The 24016-nt window shown below is 42.3% G+C and overlaps 1 protein-coding gene across 1 annotated transcript in view; it reads left to right on the forward strand.

Moving 5' to 3' along the window:
* The window catches only part of abcc8 (ATP-binding cassette, sub-family C (CFTR/MRP), member 8), a 72702-nt gene that overhangs the window by 23508 nt on the left and 25178 nt on the right, over window positions 1-24016 (forward strand). Inside the window, exons 10-18 of the mRNA XM_080505469.1 lie at window positions 1370-1504; window positions 3096-3258; window positions 12870-12910; window positions 13104-13249; window positions 16097-16211; window positions 16418-16537; window positions 18231-18303; window positions 18379-18484; window positions 23415-23447. Of these exons, the coding sequence (XP_080361595.1) occupies window positions 1370-1504; window positions 3096-3258; window positions 12870-12910; window positions 13104-13249; window positions 16097-16211; window positions 16418-16537; window positions 18231-18303; window positions 18379-18484; window positions 23415-23447 (932 nt within the window). The remainder of the gene's footprint in view (window positions 1-1369; window positions 1505-3095; window positions 3259-12869; window positions 12911-13103; window positions 13250-16096; window positions 16212-16417; window positions 16538-18230; window positions 18304-18378; window positions 18485-23414; window positions 23448-24016) is intronic.

Raw genomic sequence — 24016 nt, forward strand, 5'->3', positions numbered from 1 at the left:
GCCTCCTTATGAATGGCGTTCATAATTCTCCTCATCTCTTAACGAACTGCTATATTTACAGTTTCGGTTGTTGTCTTATTAGTCGCCTCACTTTACCGACATATTGATTTTTACATTTTCAGACCCACAATCTTTGACCTTGACCAAATGCACTGAATTCTTCCATGCAGATGCCATCATCATATTACCATTTGTTTTCCCACCTAATAATAATAACACCACCAAGCTCGGATCCATTTAATTCAGCAAATAATCGAGCATGAAGGGAAAGAAGTTCGTCGGCTTCTCCTGTCGGAATGAAATTTAGGTTGATTTCTGCTTGTTTTTATCTCTTATAGATCGAAGGCTTAGTGGACGTCCGCTCCTCGATAATTCAGCTGTGTGAACGAAGGTTGTGGGTTTTCATTTCAGATTCGGAAAAAAATTTTTTTTTATGTTGCCCATCATGTTTTTGAATTCTACTGGTTGTACATTGTATTGGTGGAGATTTGAGTCACGCTGCCGGACCAGGACTCGTATTCCTGAATGGCTACGTGCAAAATGACGGTGGATTATCGTGAAATTCACTGCAGACATAATTGACCTGTTTGTGAGTAATCTGCAATCTGTGCGGCGGCTTATTATTTAAGCTATAGAATCACGGCGAAGGATGTTTTGTCACCGTGCCGCGATGCGAACCAGCCGGCGTTGCCAAGCAATTTTGTAATTTACGCCGAGCGGAGAAGCTGCGTGTGGAGCAACGTGAACAGTTTCACATTTTTTCTCTGTTGAAAGGTGCGATCGATGTGAGGGAACTGTGTGTGGGGTGGGGGGGGGGGGGGGGTGTTTGGCGTCTCCAGGATGCCTCGTTCACAAACAGCCCATCAGTCGCTGCTGTTGTTAAAAAGGAAAATGTCATCCTGCAGTCCTGCTGCCCATCACCCACCTCATCCCTGTTATCCTTTGACTGATGTGGAGGTGGGAATAGAAAAAAAAAAGAAAAAAAAAGGTGTGAGATGTTCCTATCCATCTCCACCTGCTTGTGTGTGTGTGTGTGTGTGTGTGTGTGTGTGTGCGCTTGAATGTGTGTGAAGCCAAGGGCAGAGAGAGACCGGAGGGCAGCCAAGGACGGGTTTTTTTCAGACTCTTTAAAATGAAATAAAACGGCTTTGCAATCGAGGCCTGACTGTTATCGGTGGTGAAAAATGGTCATTTCTTTGAACATCCCCGTGTTAAAATAGGCCTTCGTGGCGCTCGTGTTCATACTGGCGCTGATGTGAGCTTCTTGCATGACGCTTGCTGCTGACCTCGTTTTTCTTTAGGCCACTGCTGAATGAATTTTTTATCATTTTTAAAAAATTTTCCTTTGTGTCTTTCCGTCTCCGGTCAGATCGTCGTGGGCGTCATCCTGCTCTACTACCTCCTGGGAATCAGTGCCTTGATTGGAGCGACAGTCATCGCCGTTTTAGCTCCTGTACAGTACTTCGTGGCCACGAAGCTGTCTCACACACAGAAGAACACTCTGGTGAGTATCGGCTTTGTTTCTCTATTGTTGTTTTTTTTTTTAAACCACAGAGGAACAGCACAGCTTTTGACTATTTTTTTTTGTTTGTTTTTTTTCCCAAATCTATTTTTAGTCGTGCTGCCGGAGCAGTCTGTTCTCCAAACTGTAATATTTCAACCATTTACGGATGCACTGCCGTGTAATTTCACACAGGCATTTCTATACTACCAAGCGCCTCCGGTAGTCCTCTGACCTTTCCTTCACTGGCATCGTCAGCCAGTAGTGGCTCTGAGTGAATTTCCTATGATGATTGCTGTCTTTAATTGAATACTGGAAATTATTTTTTGCTGCTTATCTTGAGAAAAAAAAAAACCCTCTCATTATCTCTTCAGTAAGTGAGTGCTTTGGCGTTGCCATTCTTGTGCAACACGCCGAGAGGAAACATTGCAGCCCAAAGCTTTTTTTTTCTGGTTTCTGCTTCTGATGTTCAGCAGACGTGCTCAGATTTATTCTATTTAATAGGTGTTTGATCATTATAAATTCCAGATCTGTACATTAGCATCTGGTTACACTCCACTTTTTGTAAAATCAAATAAATAAATTGCATGAATTGATGATCTTACTCTCATGTAAACCCGTCAGGTAACGAAAAAGAAAGGGCATGTCCTCAGTCAACTTGTCTAGTTTTACCCGTAGTGACCGGAAATCCAAGATGGCAGTCGCCCCCCTTTAGAGGCTCTGACATTGGACCAATCCCAATTCTACCCCTTCCCCTTTGAATTGCGCGTTCACGAGAGTCTAAGCGGTGTCCCATTTCACTAGTGCGCAAAGGTGGAGGGGTGAGGGGGAGGGCTATTCACCCCTCCAAACGGAGCGTTTACAGATGCACACTTTAAACAGAGGGGTAGGAGGACATGGCGCCGAAGGACTCGCATTTCACATATATATACGCTTCTGAAGTTGTATAAATCTGTTGTGTTTTATACTAGTAAGAACGGCAGTAGCGCTGCCGTACGTAGCTTCCGTGTGTATTTGTTTGGTAGAGACCGTGTTTATAACATTTTATTATTACACTGTAGAGTTCCAAAGCCTTCTAATATGGGTGTTTTGAAAACCGGGACCCCCGAGCAAACAAGGAAGCTCCTCCGCTTTCACATGGTGAACGAGGAAACATTTCTGAAGTCCAAATACGGCGCAAAAAACTGAAGTAATCCACGTCTCCGTCTATTTCTTCTCCTTGATGTGGGAAAGGTGGAAAACGAAACAAAGCAGCCAAGCTGCTGCAACACGTTGAATTTGGGACGGCGTGACGACGCTCCTGCTGGAAAATCAACAAACATCCGTGGCTCAGCTCTGCTGATGTAACGGCGCCATATTATGATGTCATAACTGTGAGACGGAGCGAGAGGCGGAGGGGGGTCCCAAATCTAAGGGCTGAAACTTGCCTTTGCCCTCGTTTTGGAGGGGAAGGGGAAGGTGGAGGCAGAGGGCTAAGGGGTAAGGGTAGGGGTACAAAATTGAATTGGGATTGGGCCATTGCGTCGTGCCTGACCTCCACGTATCGAACGTGCGGGTCGCCTTGTAATCGAAGTCTCGCTCTCCCTGCCTGCAGGAGTACTCCAGCGAGCGCCTGAAGAAAACCAACGAGCTTCTGCGGGGCATCAAGCTGCTGAAGCTGTACGCCTGGGAGCGCATCTTCTGCGACAGCGTGGAGGAGACCAGGGGCAAGGAGCTCACCAGCCTCCAGGCCTTCGCTCTTTACACGTCCATATCCAGTAAGACGCCCGTGACGCATTAAAAAAGAAAAAGTCCACCCGTAGGGAAGGTCTTAAAATGACTTTTCACATCCAGCCCGACAGACGGCGCGTCGCTACACGACGCATCTCCACAATGCGATTTGGTGCGATACGGTACAATTCAACATGATGCAAAGAAATTATACCAAAAATTTAATTCGAAAATAAGAAGCTTCAATTCCATAATGGTACTGGAGTTGGTGGATTTATTCGTAGGATTCTATTATTAGAATTTATTCTTTATTCCAATCGTCTTATGTGTATGATAGGGCAGTATTCTTATACTATACATACATTTTCAAAACCCGTTTAGAAGGACTTATACACAACAATCCCCCAAAAACTAACAAATGCATGTTTTCATGTCAGGTGTTTCTTCTATGCTCACCTTTAGAAGGATTTACTCTCCAGTCTCCATTTTTTTTTAAGTTTCATCTTACAGTCGTCTGCATTAACATTTTAGACGTGAGACATTTAGTGTCATTCTGTACGTTTTGCTAGTTTTGGAGGCCTTACAGCAGGGGTGTCCAACATACGGCCCGGGGGCCAGAACCGGCCCGCCAGAAGATCTCATCCGGCCGCCATGTGATTTATTTTAAAGTATAAATATGAAAACTGACTGAGAGGCTGATCTCAAAACACTAGATTGTCAAAAATGACATTCAAAACCACCCTTGGTCAGAATTAATTAATGCATCTGTGGAGGTCACATGACGCAATGCCTTTCACAATAAAACAACGAGTCCAACTTGTGTGAAATGATACTTTAGACACGTAAACTCAAAAAAAATTCCAGATGATGACAAATTGTTTTAATCCTGAATGCAAATATGATATCCAGATAAGGTGACTGGGGTTTTTTTGTGTGGTTTTTTTTTTTGCAAATATAATAATATCTGATTTCCTTTAATATGTAAATTTCAGAATAGACTGGCAAATTCTTGCAGTTACAAAAGAATCAAAAGAAGGAAGGACTTTGCATTTGTCCGTATCTGCAGTTTAACATGTGATGTTTGACTTGTTGGGCCTCCAGAGCTCAGATCAGGTTGATGTGGCCTAAACTGAAATCAGTTTGACGCCCCTGCCTTACAGGCACATTTTGAATCTCTGTGAGGAAATAGTAGAATAATTTGTGCCTCATGAGAAATACGCACCTCATGATTAACCTGTTGAAGTTGATCAACTGAATCACAAGCAAAGGAACGACATGCATTGTCACGGTTTGTGTTCCACCTCCCCTTGTGTGTGTGTGTGTGTGTGTGTGTGTGTGTGTGTGTGTGTGTGTGTGTGTGTGTGTGTGTGTGTGTGTGTGTGTGTGTGTGTGTGTGTGTGTGTGTGTGTGGTGGGCGGAAGCCAACATGTCTTGCACTGCAGCTGAGCTGCACACCTGAGAGCTTCATCATCATCATCATCACCTCCTCCATAAAGCCCCTGGATCGTTCTTCGCTCGTCGCCAGATCGTCTTTTTATCAAAGTGGTACTTTGCTCGGCCAGCGCAGCTTTTTGGAAAGGAAAGGAAACCTCTGTGGTTCTTTTGGACCTCATGGTGCCGAGTCTTGTTTTGTTCCTTCCTTGTGCTGCTCCAGTGTTGGACGTCTGCTGCATGACCCCAATTTGGACCCAAACCACTGCTGTGACCCACGAATTACTATAAATCCTGTTCTCCTCACTGCAGCCGGTCTCCTGGCAGCTTTCAGGCCGAAACGTGCACCTCAAGCCGAAACGTGCATACAAACTCCTGCAGTCATTTCACACGAAATATTGTTTTTTGGGATCGTCGGTTCTTCAGAGGATTTTCGTGACTTCGTGTTCAAACCATAAGTACCCTCTTACATATTCAGGCACTGATGTCGTACGTTAAAACCAGAGAGAAGAAGAAAGTCCCCTTCAACCCACATCTCCACTCATCAAAATAAGAAATCACGATAATAATTTTAGAGCTTTTATTGACAAGATTTTTTCTTCAGTTGACTTCTGGCTTCCGGCTTCCATTCAGTCACATTCACCGATCGGGGAACAGGAAGCTCTAAGAGGGAACCTGGAACGAACCACCACACAGTGAGAAATGGACTTTTTAAAGCTCAAGTATTTTACAGTTCTTCAACCAAAGGTTGGGCGGGTTTCTGCCCTGTTGGAATTCCCATGTATTGAAGCTGAGGAGAAGGTCTTACCGAGGTCGCTGGTCCTGGCCCATCCACTGCAGCCTTGCTCCCATTGCTTGTGAGCCAGCGGGCGCAGCTGGAGCTCCTCGTCACCCACAACACCCAGCCTGAAGGTCTTGGGCATCTTGCTGATGTTGAAGGCTCTGTGTGTCACAGTGTTGGAGACCTCTGCCGTCTGGTTGTCCTGCTCTCTCTGGCAGCGAGGGTCTATGAGGGAACCCAGGGACACTTTTTAAAGGTCAAACTTTATACGGTTTTTCACCAGTTTCACTCAGGCGTCAGAGGTCCAACCACATTGCATGTATTCGGTGTCTTTCCCCCAAATCCAGCCTGAAAGAGGATTTTGTCCTCACCTGTCTGTCTCCTGGTTTCTTGGGAGAAGAGCTGAAGCATTTTCCTCTGCTCCTCAATATGTTCCATCTCAACCTCCATGTGGACCTGCTGGATGGTTTTGGGGCCCTGGGCGGCTCTCCGGGGGACCCAGTTATTCTGAGGAAACACAAATGGGTCTTTATGAATGTGAATCGGTGAGATGGAAGTTGTGCGAGATTCTGCAGTTTCAGTTCAAATAACCAAAGCGCATTCTGAAATATCTTCAGAGGTTTTTTTTTTATGAATTTGACCAATTCACAAACAGCTTGAAGATTAAAAAGAGAAAAAAGCTTTGACAAGCCTCTGAATCAAACACTCACCAGTCTCAACTCGAGGACGTCCTCCAGCATGAACTTGATCCGAGAGCACGTCTTGCGCTCTTTGACGATTCTCTCAATCTGCTTGAAATGTCGATCCATTTTAGCCTGATTAAAAAACAAAAAAACATAGAGAAAGTTAGACAGAGTTTTATTTCTGTTTCTGTTTAACAGCAACAAACAGCAGTTTTTAAGGACTTCTAACTAATTTCCCTCTACTTAGCGTGAGAGCTGCTCTGACCACTAAACAACTGCAGACAATTTATTTTAGATCTGAAATAAAAACTGTCTGAAAATGCTGTCCGATATAAATAACAGCCTCGGCACCGCAATGTGATTTGACATGTGAATTTACGAGAAACTCTCCCTCTTCATGCTGTGCCTTCATTCACTACATGCAAGTTTGCACCTGACATAAATGTTCTCTTGTCGTTTTCAGTAAGAGAGCAAAGAAGTGCATTTTTCTTGAAGATCAAACTGGTGCTTTCTCCACAAACGCTGATGCAGAGTCGGCAAATCGATTGAGCCGGTCTCACCTTGAACTTCTCGGCGTCGAGGTCTTTGCCGACAGTGGTCAGCAGCTGGGCCAAACATTCCAGCGACTCGTCGTGGTTGTTCCTCAGCAGCCCCGTCAAACATTGGTCCATGATGGGCTCGGTCAGCAGCTTCAGTTTGAAGAGCTCGCCGATGAATTTCATGTTGCCAATGGTTCGCCTTCTGGCCTTGAGCTTGGCTTCGTCAAGCTCCTCCCGAAGCCGCTGGCGCTCCGTCGGCTAAAGGAAAACCCAAATGAGCAAATGTTATTCTCAGACTTGGTGAGCTGTTCAGACGTAGTGTTGCAGGAATTGTGATCGACGCATACCGATGCAGCAGAGTTCAGCTCCTGCTGCTTCCTCTCGAACGCCTCGTCGTTAACGTTCTCCTTCTCGAAGCCCTCCTGGCAGCGGTTCAACAGCACCTTGTGAAACTTCACGGTGCTGCCGGGTTCCTCCGTCGTCTGCACCTTCAGCTGTGAACCACAGGCAGAGGTGGAGTTCAGGAGGAGAAATGAAACGGGTAACAAATGTCGACCACAATGGAGGAAAACTATTCAAGCACTTCTCCCATCAAGATCTTCCAAGCAACTTGAGAGTCAATAAACCAAATGTACAACTACAAACCAATGTCCTTTGTGTTAAAATTTCCACATTGATCCTTGTCTACATTCCAATGAATAAACAAGCGTCCTTACTGTGGCAAGGCCGCAGCACATCTTGGCATAGATAACTGAGAAGTTGGGCTCGTCGATGGCCTTCTGGAAGAGCAGGTCCACGACCCCTCTCAGCCTCTCCTCGCTGTCGATGGGCAGGTCAGTGATCTGCCTCATCAGACTGTCAAACTTCTCGGGTGTCAGCTTGTTCAGGATGCTCTTCACTTTCCTCAAGAGCTCCTGGGGGAAGACCAGTTAGAACATGTGGTTAATCACTGGGATCATCAGTCAATTAGCGTGTGTACATGCATCCTGAAATCCAGTCATTCAATGAGCTGAACTGAACTCGGGACGTTTCTGAAGTGCTTTGAAGCTTGTCGGAACCGATTCAATTGCCTGGTTCCTTTTGGTTGTCTGGTTTTTAAGGTCAGGTAAACATGACCAGTCACTGTTATTGAGTTATTCTGGATCAACAGCTCAAAGCTATCTTGATCCACGATTTCATTCAGATCGACTAGTTTTGCTTCTCTAATCTCGTCAGTCTAGTTCTGACTGATTTTGTTTGAGATTCTGAAAGCTTGAAGCTCCTTAACTAAACACATTTTCTTCAGGAATATTAGTGTGATGTAGGAAGAGTGTTTGCTGATACCTGTGTTTCCTGAACTGGAGAATCCTTCGCAGCGTTCGCCCTCTTCAAGCCCGGCCTCCAAGGATTCGCTGACTTGTTCAGCTGAACATCGTCGTTCATTTTCATGGTGACGTCCCTGCAGCGAGGCCGCCATGGCTGCTGCTGTTGGTGAGGCTCCTCATTCTTCTGGGCCTCCTCATGCCTCTGAGGCTCCTCATGCACCTGAGGTTTCTCCTGCTCCGGAGAAGCATGTTTCTGATCCTCCTCATGTTGAAGCTGCTCTGTAGGGAGCTGAGCCTCCACACATTGAAGCTGCTCTGTAGGGAGCTGAGCCTCCACATGTTGAAGCTGCTCTGTAGGGAGCTGAGCCTCCTCATGTTGAAGCTGCTCTGTAGGGAGCTGAGCCTCCTCATGTTGAAGCTGCTCTGTAGGGAGCTGAGCCTCCACACATTGAAGCTGCTCTGTAGGGAGCTGAGCCTCCTCATGTTGAAGCTGCTCTGTAGGGAGCTGAGCCTCCACACATTGAAGCTGCTCTGTAGGGAGCTGAGCCTCCTCACATTGAAGCTGCTCTGTAGGGAGCTGAGCCTCCTCATGATGAAGCTGCTCTGTAGGGAGCTGAGCCTCCTCATATTGAAGCTGCTCCTCAGGGAGCTGAGCCTCCTCACATTGAAGCTGCTCCGTAGGGAGTTGAGCTTCCTGGAACTGAGCCTGGAACTGCTGCTCTTCAGTGTGGCTGCTGCTCATCTGCTCCTGCAATTTGAGGTAGATAATGTGAGGTTAATGAGGGTGCGGCCATTCAAAATAGCAACACAGAAAACCAGACAATGAGTCACAGAAAGATGGAGGCAAGCAAGCACGCAAACAAACAAATAAACAAGCCTAAAATGCAGGATTCAGCAGAAACAAGGACCTTGAAGTATCAGACCATTCATAATACTGGTCTAGGTTCTGCCTAAACCTAATATTGCAGTTTTAAAGTGTTATTTCCAGATAATTAATCAAATCTAATAATTCAAATTCTAAGACTTGAAGGCGCTTACCTGTGGATTGTAGTACTGGGGAGCAGGGGGTGGGTAGTAATACTGGGGAGCAGGGGGTTGGTAGTAGTACTGGGGAGCAGGGGGTGGGTAGTAGTACTGGGGAGCAGGGAGTGGGCAGTAGTACTGGGGAGCAGGAGGTGGGCAGTAGTACTCAGGAGCAGGGGGTGGGGAGTAGTACTGAGGAGCAGGGGGTGGGGAGTAGTACTCAGGGGCAGGGGGTGGGCAGTAGTACTGGGGAGCAGAAGGTGGGCAGTAGTACTCAGGAGCAGGGGGTTGGGAGTAGTATTGAGGAGCAGGTGGTGGGGAGTAGTACTCAGGAGCAGGGGGTGGGCAGTAGTACTGGGGAGCAGAAGGTGGGCAGTAGTACTCAGGAGCAGGGGGTGGGGAGTAGTACTGAGGAGCAGGGGGTGGGGAGTAGTACTCAGGAGCAGGGGGTGGGGAGTAGTACTGAGGAGCAGGGGGTGGAGGCATCGGCATAGCCAGACCCATAACCAGAGCCATAGCTGGAGCCGGATCCATAGCCTGAACCGGAGCCGAAGCTGGAGCCATAGCCGGGGCCATAACCAGAGCCATAGCTGGAGCCATAGCTGGAGCCGGAAATGGGCAGTAGTAGGGAGCGGTGGGGAGTGGGTAGACAAAAGCCATGGGTGTCATCATCTGTGGGATTCGCAGGCCTTGCAGTCTTTCTCTGAGTTCTTGGCAATAACTGAAAGTGAACAAATAGAAATTACAAACCACACATGAAAAATGTAGTATTTCCTGAAGAAAGTACAACGCTGGAGCAGAAAAACTAAACTGTAATGCTGAAGAAGTTGAGGTAGTTAAAGGACCCCCCCCTTGGGGAACAAATAAACTTTTGATATGTTCCCAAAATCTTGCGACATGTCAGCAAGAAAACCAAACTTTTTAAACTGGATTTGACAGTAATGACACAAACAGTAAACAGGATTATGTTTTTGTCAGTTTGGGTCCAGATGACTTCAGTTTACCAACACAGAGCTTATTAATCTGTTTTCTTGATCATACAAGGTAAAATTAGGCTTATTTTTCTGACATATACTCTAGACTTCATATTATAAATGACAGTTCCATAAAAAATTGTTCATATGAAACAATAAACGTGTCTCAATACAAAACATATTTAAGGTGTTGAATATGACAATGTTTTCTCCATCTGTAGATGAGTTTTGGTTCTTGACTTCATCTTTACTTGTATTAACAAAAAAGAAAACAATCAGCATACTCACTTCTCCAGTTAGAAGACTTGCAGAAAAAGTTCAGGACTCGCAGTTCAGTAATGGTTGAAGCTCTTGGGAGGAAACCGGACCAGATGCTCGAGGGAATAATCGACGAGTGAAAAGCCACCCAGTGGACCAAACTCTGGTGTAAATGTGCCTTTGATCATCAAAGGACAGTCTAAGCCTATTGTCTCAAAGGGATCAAAGGAGTTAAGCTCCGCCCACATGTCAGACTGCGCATTTGACCTTCAAGGTACAGTGGGACATCAAAGGAATCAAAGGAGTTAAGCTCCGCCCCAATATTTACAAAAAAAAAAAAAATTGTGTTAATTTAAATAATTAATTTGAAACATTTATTTATAATTTTTTTGGGGGGGCCATATAGCCTCAAATCAATATCATGGTATATTGAGCACTTCACCTCGATAACGACTCCACTGCACTAAAAAATGTTTGTCCACTAGATTTAGCAGTTCTACTGATAGTACGACTCCCCTGGACCTATTTATTGCCACTTTAAAGGACTGTACAACTCCACTGTGTGAAAATAAATGAAGTAAACACCAATTAAATACTTTGAGTTGAGATTTATTGAAGAGCTGATGAGCTCAGATGACCTGAAATGAGGACAGAGGATGAGACTTCGTCTGTACTGCAGCTGAAAACGAGATTTCTCCAGTCGTATGAAAAAAGACCTTCTAACCTGGTTCTGCTGAAAGAACTGACATATTCTGTGTTTAATGGACAGAGCATTAAAAGACAATTCATTACAGCTGATTCAGTTTTTCACATATGTTTATTGCACATTTTGACATCATGATAATAATAAATACATGTGCTATAAATGGTGCTATTCTATAGCCATTTCGGAGTAGCCGCATAAACCACCACAAAATGTTTCAAGATGGTTATAAAATGCATTGCGCATTGATAAAGTTGATCTTTACCTTTTATTATTGTAATTGGGAATTTCTATTTAAGAGAAGAATATCAATGCTTTTACTACTTCTGAGATATTGGTTGGGAATCTAGTATGGTGCTGGGCTAAGATGAAAAAACAAAACAAATGTGTGTGTGTGTGTGTGTGTGTGTGTGTGTGTGTGTGTGTGTGTGTGTGTGTGTGTGTGTGTGTGTGTGTGTGTGTGTGTGTGTGTGTGTGTGTGTGTGTGTGTGTGTAACCACTTTGTCTTCTGAAACATCAGTAGTCCACTGTAAATTGACAGCTCCTTTACTTTGTCCTACAAATGCATTAATACATTCTGTCTGAATTATTTTCAAATGATTTCACAGAAAACAACTTAAAGTTCTCCGGTTGTGTCGGCGCGATTTGTTATTTGTGATAATATTTATTCAAGGTTTGAGTCTCAGAAGTTATTTTGCTTCCGTTCATTTTGCGGTTCTGCTGAGACAACAATGTTCCGTCTGTTCTGTCGGCGTCGATTTATCTCGCACACGATCTGCCCTTCAGCTTCTCTTCGACAATCTGCGACGGAAACAAGACTCCGGTCAAACTAAAAAAATCAATACTGGAACTTTCTCACAGACTCTTTCATAACAAAGGCGAACAAATCTGACAGAACGCTGGTGAAGTGACGATAAGTGAAACTTTCAATGTGACATTCATCACATGAAACGAGGAAAAAGACGAGACGCGATGCGACGTGAGAGAAGACGAGACAAGAGAATCTGAGATGAGAGGCAAGAAGATGAGGCAGTACAAGATGAGACGAGAGAAGATGAGACGAGACAAGAGAAGAGGAGATGAGACAAGAAGATGAGATGAAATGAAAGATGAGACGAGGCAAGAGAAGAGGAGATGAGACTAGAAGATGAGATGAGAGAAGATGAGATGAGAGAAGATGAGACGAGACGAGAAGATGAGACGAGAGAAGAGAAGACGAGACGAGACGAGAGAAGATGAGACGAGACAAGAGAAGAGGAGATGAGACAAGAAGATGAGATGAAACGAAAGACAAGACGAGGCAAGAGAAGAGGATGTGAGACTCGAAGATGAGATGAGAGAAGATGAGACGAGACGAGAAGATGAGACGAGAGAAGAGAAGACGAGACGAGACGAGAGAAGATGAGATGACACAAAAGAAGAGATGATGAGACAATACTAGACGAGACGAGAGATGTGATGAGACCAAAGAAGAGACGATGAGACGAGACTAGACAAGACAAGACGAGAGAAGATGAGATGAAACAAGATGAGATGAAGCGAGAGAAGATGAGACGAGACGAAACGAGAGAAGACGAGACAAGAGAAGATGAGACAAGACAAGACAAGGGAAGATGCGATGAAATGAGAGATGAGACAAGAAAAAATGAGACAAAAGAAGAGAAGAAAAGACAAGATGAAACAAGATGAGATGAGACAAGATGAGACAAGACGAGGGAAGATGAGATGAAACGAGAGAAGATGAGACAAGACAAAAGAAGAGAAGAGAAGAAAAGACATGCTCTTGTCTCTCGTGAATCTTCTATGTTAGATTTCGCTTGATTTTCGATGGATGCGATTTTAAATGTGTTAAATTGTGCAACATCAATGCAAAAGATTGTTTTTGAGTCATCGCTCCTCCAGAACCCCCCCCCCCCCACCCCCATCCCGCCGCTGAAGTGCTTCTCTTCTCCTCTTTTCTAGTTTTCATGAACGCCGCCATCCCCATCGCAGCCGTGTTGACGGTGAGTCTACCGTCATACATCTATGTGCAGAGGACCCAGCAAGAAGGACAAACATACGAAACGTGATTCAACGTTTCACTTGATTTCCTCGAACTTTAAACTTTTCACACGTTTTTTTTTTTAATCTTTCATTTAACCTTGAATTCGTTTCGACTGTTAACAACTTTTTTTTTCATTTTTCCCGAACTTGCAGACCTTCGTGGTTCATGTCCACATCTCGGAGGACGCCGATCTGTCCCCGGCCGTGGCCTTCGCCTCTCTGTCCCTCTTCCACATCCTGGTCACGCCCCTCTTCCTCCTGTCCAGCGTGGTGCGATCCACCGTCAAGGCCCTCGTCAGGTGAGCGGCCAAGACCGGAGCAGGAAGTGCGGAGATTTTAGTGATGAGGAAAGCAGATGGAGAGTTAAATGGAAATTTAGTGTGAAGCCTCTGACGTTTCCCCCGCGGGAAAGAGAGAAGAGTCGTGTTACTAGATCTGATCACGTCCTCCATTCTTTTCTATTACCAAGGTTTTTTTTAAAAAAATGTACACATCTTTGAAGGTGCATTAAATGGAAATGTTCACAACAGGAAACATAATAACCACAAAACATCATCATCTGTGGGAAAAAATTTCCAATTTAAATCCAAGGCGAAATTATAGGTTGAAGGGTAGTTTTGGACCTGAATGTGATATAAATAGAATAAAAAATCATGTCTGTTGTGATGTTTGCAAGTTCAATTTAATGGATCTCAGCAATCATTAACAAAAATGTATTTCAATTCGTGGTAAACTATGTAAGTAATTAAAATTAATAACAGTATTTAACTCTATCTATCTATCTATCTATCTATCTATCTATCTATCTATCTATCTATCTATCTATCTATGAATTTCATGTGGGAAAAAAACAGAATTCGTCTTATTTATTGATTTATTGAGGGTTTTCTGCTCATAGTGTGATGAAGCAACATTTAAATAATGTTTGCAGGTAAAGTGACTTCAATCAGAATTCGAAACCTATCAAATAGTAGCTGTAATACAGAATAAAAACGGAGAATCTCAAGTCGTCATCGTTTCTTCCGGCAGCTAGTCTCTCATACCAGTAGTTCTGGTATGAGAGACTTTATATATAAAGTCTTAAACTAGCTGTAAGCACGTGGGTACATGATGCATGAACTGTGTCGCAATCATGTAATATGTGCACACGTGCAAATATGTGTTTTATGATGTGATAAATATGTGAAATGAATGAGAATTCAGCTAAAATAGGAGATTCCCTCTCTTGTGGCTGCGGCTACATTACCTGAGCGAATGGATCAAGTGCAGCAGGAAGTGTTTCTGTGAGGATCATCATGTTAGAACCTGCTGGAGGTGTAGAATCACACGTCACACACATTGTCTCAGGTTAGAGACCGACGGGCATGAAAGGTGTTGTTGCTTTGATATGGAAGGTGCAGATGATCGTCCACGTGTCTACTTCAGGCCTGTGCTCTCTGGAGAAAAGAAAATATGTGGATAGAAAAGAATTCCAAGCTCCTCTTTCTGTCGTTTTTTGTTGTTTTGTTTGTTTGTTTTCAGGAGGAAAATAAGGATCTGGTGATACTGAGACATGCGGCCTGTGCTACTAATGCAAATACTTCCCTCATGTCCCACATGGAAAGAACCTATATAAACAAATATGTTCTAATATAGGTTTTTAATATATGTGACATTTATAAAATTGGCCATTTTCCTACATCCTATATCTCCTAACCCTACATAAATGCAATATATGTACACATATACGTACATACAGGCACCTATATGTTCTTCTTGCATAATTATTTTTTCATTAGTTCTTAGTTATTGCCTTGCTAATGTATGACAGCTGCCAAAGTGAGATATGGGCTATATATATGTGGAAATAAAGAAGCAGTACAGGAGACCTATATGGCCTGTATATTCATATATATGCACCTCAATTTTGCCTATATGTGGCATATATACGCATATATGTGCATATAAACTGCTTGTAAGTTTCATATATGCGCATAGATCCTCGTATAGGTTCTTTCCATGTGGCGTAGCTCACGTGACATTCATACGACGGGATGAACTGGGGGGGAGATTCCAGCTTCCGGTCTTTAGACATTGTTATTAGATTGAAGACGCATGTGATCAGTGAGGAGGGGCGTTTAGGAGGGGAGATTACAGATAAATGTGACGATTCAGAGATGTAGGGATACGATAGAGGACGAAACTGATGAAGCAGGTTAAATTGATTTTCCAGTCAGAGACGTGACTGTAACAGGAAACCCAACCAGCCATTAGGTGGATGGATGGATGGATGGATGGATGGATGGATGGATGGATGGATGGATGGATGGACGGATGGATGGATGGATGGATGGACGGACGGATGGATGGATGGATGGATGGATGGATTCTTCATGGTCATCCTACAACAAAGTGACTTCGGGTCAAGAAATATAAAAAAAAAAAGTCTAAAATTATCAGGTAGATTAATAGATAATAGATTAATTAACCTTAAAATGTGAGTATCGGTTGTCACTGTAAGATCAAATGTGTTTTCGTCTTTAGGGCCCGCTATGTAACAAACAAACCAAATATGTTATATAATATAATGTAATAAAACCTGAAATGTAATAACTGACCAAGATTGTTAAAAGAATTTAAATGTGATCCTAATATGTTTAACACATTATATTTGTGCTGATGACTGTATAAATAGATTATAGAGAACAAATGATTATAAACGACTTGAGTAACAGCAGTCATATATAAATGCCATAAACACTATATAGATATATGTTTAAATGTTCCCATTCTTTCAGCTTTATTCAAATTGAAGCAGATCCAATCAATAAATCACTGACTCCCTTTATGATGTAATAGAATGATTACAGTATAACTCTGCCCCATGACGTAATATCTTGTTACTACGACAGGATGTACACTGTAAAATATATGTTGACTTAATTTTTATTTTTTTTTAAACGCAAAGTCATTGCCTTAAAAAAACGAATTAATCTTAACTTGGTTCGAGAAGTTGCTGAAAGCTTGTCTTTAATTTTAGTCACCCATCCCATTAAAGTCAACACAATAATAATAATAATGCATTTGTTTTATACAACAACGTGTGTATCCAGTATCGAGGACGGACGGATGACGAGTTTTCTTCTTGTCGTCTGTTCGATCTGCAGCGTCCAGAAGCTGAGCGAGTTTTTCTCCAGCGACGAGATCGGCGAGGAGCAGGAGCCCCGAGCCACGGTGACCCCCGGCTCCAGCAACCACAACCAGAACAAGTACCAGGCCGTGGTGAGCTTCGTTTTTCCCCCCTCACGTCGTGACGTCACAGCTTCGGATGTCTTTTTTTTTTGTTTGTCTCCTTTTCACCGTCTCCTTTTTTTGACGTCACCCCGTTTTCCCTTGTTTTAAACACAACCCTACTGTAGTCGTCCTCTAAACCTGCCCCTTCCTCCTCCTCCTACTCCTCCTCCTCCTCCTCCTCCCGTCACTTCCAGCCCTTGAAAGTAGTGAACCGGAAGCGCCCTCCGAGGGACGACTGGAACAACTACAGCTCCCAGGGAGACCATGAAAGTGATGGAACCTCCCAGGAGGTGGACCAAGACGTCTGCATCAAGGTGAAAAGAGAAATAAATCAAAATCAAAAGTAGTGAGTGCTTTGCCCTTCAGGCGTAAATCCAGAGTCACATCCACAAGAGTGGCTTTTACAGCCAGAACGTAAAAAAAATACACTGAACTGGATCACGGATTTATAATAATAATAATAATATGAGTGATATATAATCTAGAATTTCTTTATTTTACACGTGACCCGTTGGTAAATCGTCTCCATTGCAGTTTGGTTCACAAGTGCAAACAACTCAAACACGTAAACACTGCAAACGTCAATTGTTGACATGTAAATGACAAGACGAGCTGCAAATCATCCCTTGTTAAATCGTCATTTTTTGTCAAACTCAGCGATTTTTACTTAATAAAATGTCAAAAATGTGTAGATTGATACTGAAAATGCATTATTTTATGTATGTTTTTCGTTTTTTTTAAACTTTTTTCCACGATGGCCTCGCCCCTGACCAGAACGATCTTTCAATTAGACACTCGTCTCCGTGTGCCGCTTCCACATTCATCCCAGAATTGGACGAAGTCTTTCACAAGTTCACTTCCCCGGGTGTTGAATGACGCTCCGTGGGACTGGGACTGCTATTTTTACACGTTGTATTTTTAAAGCTCCAGCAGCCAGTGTTCATGCTGAACTAATTAGCCTGCAGTGTCGTCCTGTGCACAATATTTTAGACTTGGCTGATCATTCTCAGAACGGCGTGTCTGTTTTAACGCCGTCCGCGGCTCATAGCATTGGAATTGTGTCGCTTTTATTTTGGTAAATTTTATTCAAGTGTAGAACAAGTTACCACATGTGGCCCCATATGTTCTCCACCAGTCAGTCATTTAGAATTCTAAACCCACCCCCCAAAAAATTTAAATCGATTAAAAATTGCATATCGTTCATGATTTCCGATTTAAAAAATTAGGCTGAATGGGATAAACTGTATTTATTTCTTCACAAAATCTTTGTAAAACGTCTATTATGATGAAATATATTGGGGGGAAAAAAAGTAGATTTTTGATTAAAAACCATAATTAGGGGGAAAGGTTGAAAAATTCCAATAAACATATCCTCATAGACAAAACAATGGTGAATTAATTTGCAGTACATCTCAAGGAAGTTTTTTAATTCCCAACATGTCAGTAAAAATTCGCGATTTTTCTTCGTTTTTTCTCTATATTGAGCCTATTTTTGTCGGATATTTCGCCAATATCAAGAAACAATCAACAAAAATGTCCAATATTTAACTTGCCTTCTTGGTTAGAATGCCAAGTGTAAAATATTTACTTTATGGAGCCATAGATCAATACATTCAACCACTTCTGGTGATTTTCACAAACCGCATTTAGGATGTTGACGCCACGAAAGCCAACAGATATGCAGGGCTGTCACTTATTTTTTTTTTATTCCATGCTTCAGGACATATATGTTGCAAAAAAAAAATCCCAATGAGTGCTATTTCTACGAATATGTGACCAATAAGTGTCCTTATTTGGTATCGTTGGCACTAATTCTCACACATTTCCATGTGGCACATTACTATTTCTCATCCCTGCTTATAATTGTCATTAAATTGTCAATTAAAATCATCATATTATTAAAAAACTGTCCTTAAAGTTAAGACAAAGCACAAGAAAAAGCTTTATCCTTTAAGGCCTTATTCACGATGGAGTTTTGTTTTTGTTTTTTTCTCCCTTTTTTCTCAGATAACTTGTGGATATTTCACCTGGACTGACGGACCGGCGACGCTCGCCAACGTGGACATCAAGATTCCTTTTGGTGAGCGTAGACCGGCGTCGCTGCTCGTCTTTTCGTTTCCCCTCGCAGCCCTTTGTAATGCTCGGCTCCCCGCAGGTAAGCTGACCATGATCGTGGGCCAGGTGGGCTGCGGGAAGTCGTCCCTGCTGCTGGCCGCGCTGGGGGAGATGCAGAGGGTGTCGGGATCCGTCGTCTGGAACAGGTACTCCTTTTCCTCACCGTGGGAAATCCTCGATTTCCCTTTTTTTTCTCCACCAGAATCTTTCATTCAAACTGACTTTATGTTGGAGTTGTACTCATTTTCCATATATGTGAACATACAGGCCATATAGGTCTCCTGTACTGCTTCTTTATTTCCACATATATATAGAGCCCATATCTCACTTTGGCAACTGTCACACATTATCAAGACAATAATTAAGAACTAACTAAAAAACAATTATGTAAGAACAACATATAGGTGCATATATGCGTGCATATATGTACCTATATAGGTACCTGTATGCACGTATATGTGTACACATGTATGTGCATATATGTACATATAACATAGGAAAACGGCCAATTTTATATATGTCACATCTATTAAAAACCTATATCAAAACCTATATTAAAACATATTTGTTTATAGAGGTTCTTTACCTTGAAGACGTCTCAGAGTAGATACAGTTTCGATAAATCAAAGTACAATTTGCAGATTTAAAACAGAACAACAGTGATTAAAATAGACACACATGAATCAACGGCAACTCACAACATGTTAATTCCCATTATACCAAGTATTAATAATGAATATAAAGTACAGATTTACTTAACATTCACGTCCCCCATTGGTAGTTTTCTTCTCTCTTGTGTGGCCGTCTTACTTCTACCTTTGCTACCCGCTCTCATAATTGATCTGTCGGAGGCGGCAGGCCGGCCGGCCGGCTTTATTTATGTGTGTGAGTGCGGCGATAAATTCTACGTCCCTGACAGGGGAAACGCTGCTCCCGACAAACCTGGACCCTCTAAGTACCGTCTCACCGCGACGCGGCAGCAAAACAAAACAAATCCCAGCCAGGTTGTTTCCTCTTTTCAGCTCAATGATTATATTCACTGATAAGAAATGCTTAATTAAGTGTTGGTAAGCCTTGTTGCAGCTCACCTGAGTATTGATTTATTATTCGAGGAAAACCAAAAATGAAGAAGAATGTAATTTGCTGTTGATCCGTCCAGATGGCTTCTTCTCACTTTCTATACCAATTATTTTCAAACAATTAGATTTTCAGTCATTCGTAAATATGAGCACATATAAACATTTAAAAACATGAACAAACCTGAACACGTTTGTGTGCATTTCAAAGTAAATCTATTGGAGGACGTTGAACCTGACCTGCAGCTTTTCTGCCAAATTTATTTGGATTACAGTTTATTAATATATTTAAAAAACCTTTTTACTCCCAGCCGCCACTGCTTTTTTAAAATACCTTCCATATGATGACTGGATTTCTCTGCAGTGACGGATTTTCGATTAGACCCAGTCGTTTAGTGTTTTTCAACCTTTTTTGAGCCAAGGCACACTTTTTTCTTTGGAAAAATCTGGAGGCACACCACCACCACCTGAAAATGTTCAAATGTGAAACTCTGTAGCCTCTATTAACAATATAAAGTCATTCTCATCAAAGTTTTATCAACAGGAATCAAATAAATACAGAAAAAAAAGTATTTCCCAATTTCTTTTTTTGATTTTTACTCACTTTGCTTTTTTTTTTTTTTTTTAAACTCCACTCATACTGGGGCCTTCGTCTGACTCAGTTGAAGGCCAGGGTCCAGTTCGGCGTTAGCATTCTTCCTTTTCAAAAACTTCTCCGTCACTGTCACTGACACGGTACTTTGATACAAGATGGGAACAGCTGCAGGTGGTGGAGATAAACGAGTCTGACGTCTGTCAGTTTCGCTTTCACCGGCACACCCTAGCGTCTTGTCTCAAAGCCGACAGCGGCTGTGAGAGCAAATGTTTTTTTAGAAAAAAGGTGAAATTGGATAATTTCCCACGGCACACCTGACTAGATCTCGCGGAAACACCAGTGTGCCGCGGCACAGTGGTTGAAAAACACTGGTTTAGTGCAAAGAAGAGTCCCCCCACCCCACCCCCCGGGAGTCTATTTCCTGCATCGCGATATCTCGTCACCTCCCCAGGATAGCACCGCTATCGGTCTCCATTTGTCAACAGATCCGACTCCCCTGCTCGATTATCACATTGTCCGCTGGCCGCCACGCGCTCCCTCACGCACACGCCAGTATCTCTGCTGGCAGCGCCGCCCGATGCCCCGCCGGGAATCCACAGCCTCTCACCTATCGTATGTCCGAGGGTGACTTAGCAGCTGTCACTTCGACTTTGCCCTCGTCGAGGAAGTCAAGGGACTTTCAGGGCAGTTTGTTCTTGTGGTTTTGTTTTTTTTCCCCCCCACCGCGTTTGTTCTTGTTGTTACGTGGATTAGCGGTAGTTGGTAAGAGGAGGACTGGACTTTTCGGGATCGTTTCGCCCGATTAATTAATAGTTATGTTCCTGGCAGGAGGAGGAAGTGAAACTAATCACAAGCATGAACGAACAATCCTGTGAGGAATATAATCTGGTTTGTTGATCCGGAGTGCGTCGTCTCCGATACTCCAGATTTTACACTAGTTTTCCTCAACGGGCTCACATTTCTGGTTTGGATTGTCCCATTTTGAAGATTCTTTTTTTACCTCAAAGATGTGGATCATTGAGCCCCTTACAAATGGCAGCTAATGCTCATGGTTTGAATAGACTGGCATGAAATAAGTCATGTTTTACTCTCTGAGTCGATCCACACGATAGTGTTTTCTTTATTCTTCTTTTTAATTGAATTTTTTTCCCCCTATATACATATTATGTACAGCCATATGTGCATTCCCACGCTTATATACAGACTTGGATACATGTAGGGTGAACAAAACAAGTGAGGGGGAAAATAGAATAAACAATTAGAATAAAATAAAAAATAAATAAACAAAAACAAGTGGAAAAAACTGAGACAGAGAGACAGAACAGTAATATTTGATATAATAATAAATTAACAAATAAATAAAAAATAAAAAACAGAGACAGAACAGTAATAATTGATATGATAATAAATTAACAAATAAATAAAATAAATAAAAAACAGAGACAGAACAGTAATAATTGATACATTTAATAATGGCAATAAATAAATGAATGATTGAATAAATAAATAAATTAATTAATTAATTAATTAATTAATTAAAAAATACAAAAAAAAAATACAAATAAATAAATAAATAGAGAACAGAACAAGCTAACTTTATATTTGGCTTTGAGTTTATATTATTTCCACAAAGTCACGTCGTTCACTTTTCATACGTCTGACCCATTTAGACCAGTTGTTGATAAATGTATCATTATGTATCATTATGTAGATGAAACATGTATATATATATATATATATATATATATATATATATATATATATATATATATATATATATAAGAAAACACAAAAAAGCGTTTTGTTCTCTGGTGCATGTGTTTGTTGTTTCAACACAAAAACAAACAAACAAACAAACAGCACCCACTAGTGGCCCAACATTAAAACTACATGATTTTTCAGTGTTTCTGACGTGGTTCAGAAGAACGACGTAAACGCGGAACTTTTCACAAAAATTTTGCATTTTCACTTCTGCCTCCGATCACTGTGTTCGTTGATTTATTTATTGATTGATTTTTTGGTAAATACAAACCCGTCGCTTCCCTCCCCGCTCCGCCGTCTGTGAACGGAGAGGCCCACGTGTGAGATTTCTCCGTCCCGACAGCGAAGGACTATTTGTATCCTGACCTCAGCAAAGTGTCGCAGGTCGTATATCTCTTGCTCAGTTAAAATCCAGAGTGTTTGAAGAGCTGAGGCCATGTGACTCACCAGCCAGGCGACCCCCCCCCGTATTGAATAGCACCGCGGATCCCAAGGATCGATGAACTGTATGGTCCAGGGCTTGATTCCGATTATTGATGCGGGGGGGCGGGGGCGGGGGGGTCAGTGAAATAACTATGACCATAGGCGCTGCCGCCTCCTTCATCCTCGGGGTTTGAAGCTGAGGCTCACTGAAGAAAGTAATCAGACGTCGGTCGACACTGACGGACCTGAAGGAGGGGAAATTTCAAGTCCAATCAGACGTGTTGCTATGGCAACCCGAGGACAAACACTGTCGGGCTTCAGTCGAGTGGCATTTGTCCCTGATGAGGTTTTTTTAGCTGAAGAGGCTTTCAGATAAATGTTTTACCTCAAGGTTGATGGCTGAGAAATAAAAAAAATGGCCTTTTGGTTGTTCCTCGGCGACTCTCGCAGTTTTCCACTCAGACACGTATGTTTGTTTGTTTGTTTTGTTCCTATCTTGTTTGAGCTTGAAATCCATTCTAATCTGAACTCAGCTGAACTAAGAGCTTTTCAATCTTTTCCTCGAGGGACTCACATTTTTATCATTATAAACCTTGAGATTGTTTTTTCCATTCCACGATTCTATCTTTCTCTTCCGCCCGACGTGCCGCCGTTTTTTTTTCTCTCCCGCCGCTTACCAGTGGTTATATTGCTTTTAAATTGCATCTTCTTCTAAATACTAATAAACATGTCAAATCATTCCACATAACAGCTGCTTCACCTCACTTATTTTCAAGACATGACCTTACAAATCACATCATTGCTGGCATTCAGGCCGGACACCTATATCTGCACTAAACGGTCGTGTTTACACGTTTGCGCGTCACAAACGTGTCCGACAGCTGCGGTTTAAATCTGCTGCGGCGAAGACCTGCCCTGTGCTCGTCCTCTCATGAGATCGGAGTCACCTTCTCACGACGAACGGCCAGGTGTCGGCTGGTCAAACCTAAAAATACCCGGCAGCCTTTTCCTGGGCGCGTGTCTAAAGTCCCAAATAACCAACGAGAAGGAGCCAAATGAAGCGGAGGGTCAGGACGCTATACGTGAACCGACAAAGTCACTAATTAGTCAAGAAATATGACTGCATGTACGTTTTGAATTATTAAAAAAAAAAAAAAAAAAAATCTGAATTTACATTGTTTTTGATTTTGAAACTGATCATGTATATATATTTCTTAACAGCCTGCCAGTCTTGGAGACTGAGGGAGATGAAAGGTAAGCGCTGCCTCTCACTTCACAAACCTTAACAACACAAACATAATTTTTTTTTTTTAATATGAGCACTCAAAATGACAAATAGATCAAAAATATTTATATATACCCTATTTTTGACAACCGTTTGACTCCATTACTGTGGTTTATTACTTGTCATGTGTCACTTTATTTAACATTTCATGTTTTCCCAGTAACTTTCCACCCACATTTTGTTTTATTTTTGATTTTCCTAAATCTGCTGTCACTCCCTGATATTTCTGTCTTGGTTGAACTCGTAAAAAACATACATCTTCATCTCTGTGGGTCTATGAATAGCATAATATTTCACTGCTGTGTGTGTGTGTCCACAGAAAACTGTGTGGTGAAAATGAACCAAAATGTTTTGTGCTGCAAAAGACAACAGTAGATTGTTTTATTAAACGACTCACTGCTTTGATTCAATGAAAACCTTGATCTGATTGTTCACGGCTACGCGACAGCGGCGTCAAGTTGCTTCTTGCAAATGTTTGAATTCAAAATGTTTTCAAAACAAAGGCTGAACTAAAACAAAGCTTTAAAAAAGTAATCAA

The sequence above is a fragment of the Blennius ocellaris genome (genome assembly GCF_963422515.1).
Source record: "Blennius ocellaris genome assembly, chromosome: 11".
NCBI classification, from domain to species: domain Eukaryota; kingdom Metazoa; phylum Chordata; class Actinopteri; order Blenniiformes; family Blenniidae; genus Blennius; species Blennius ocellaris.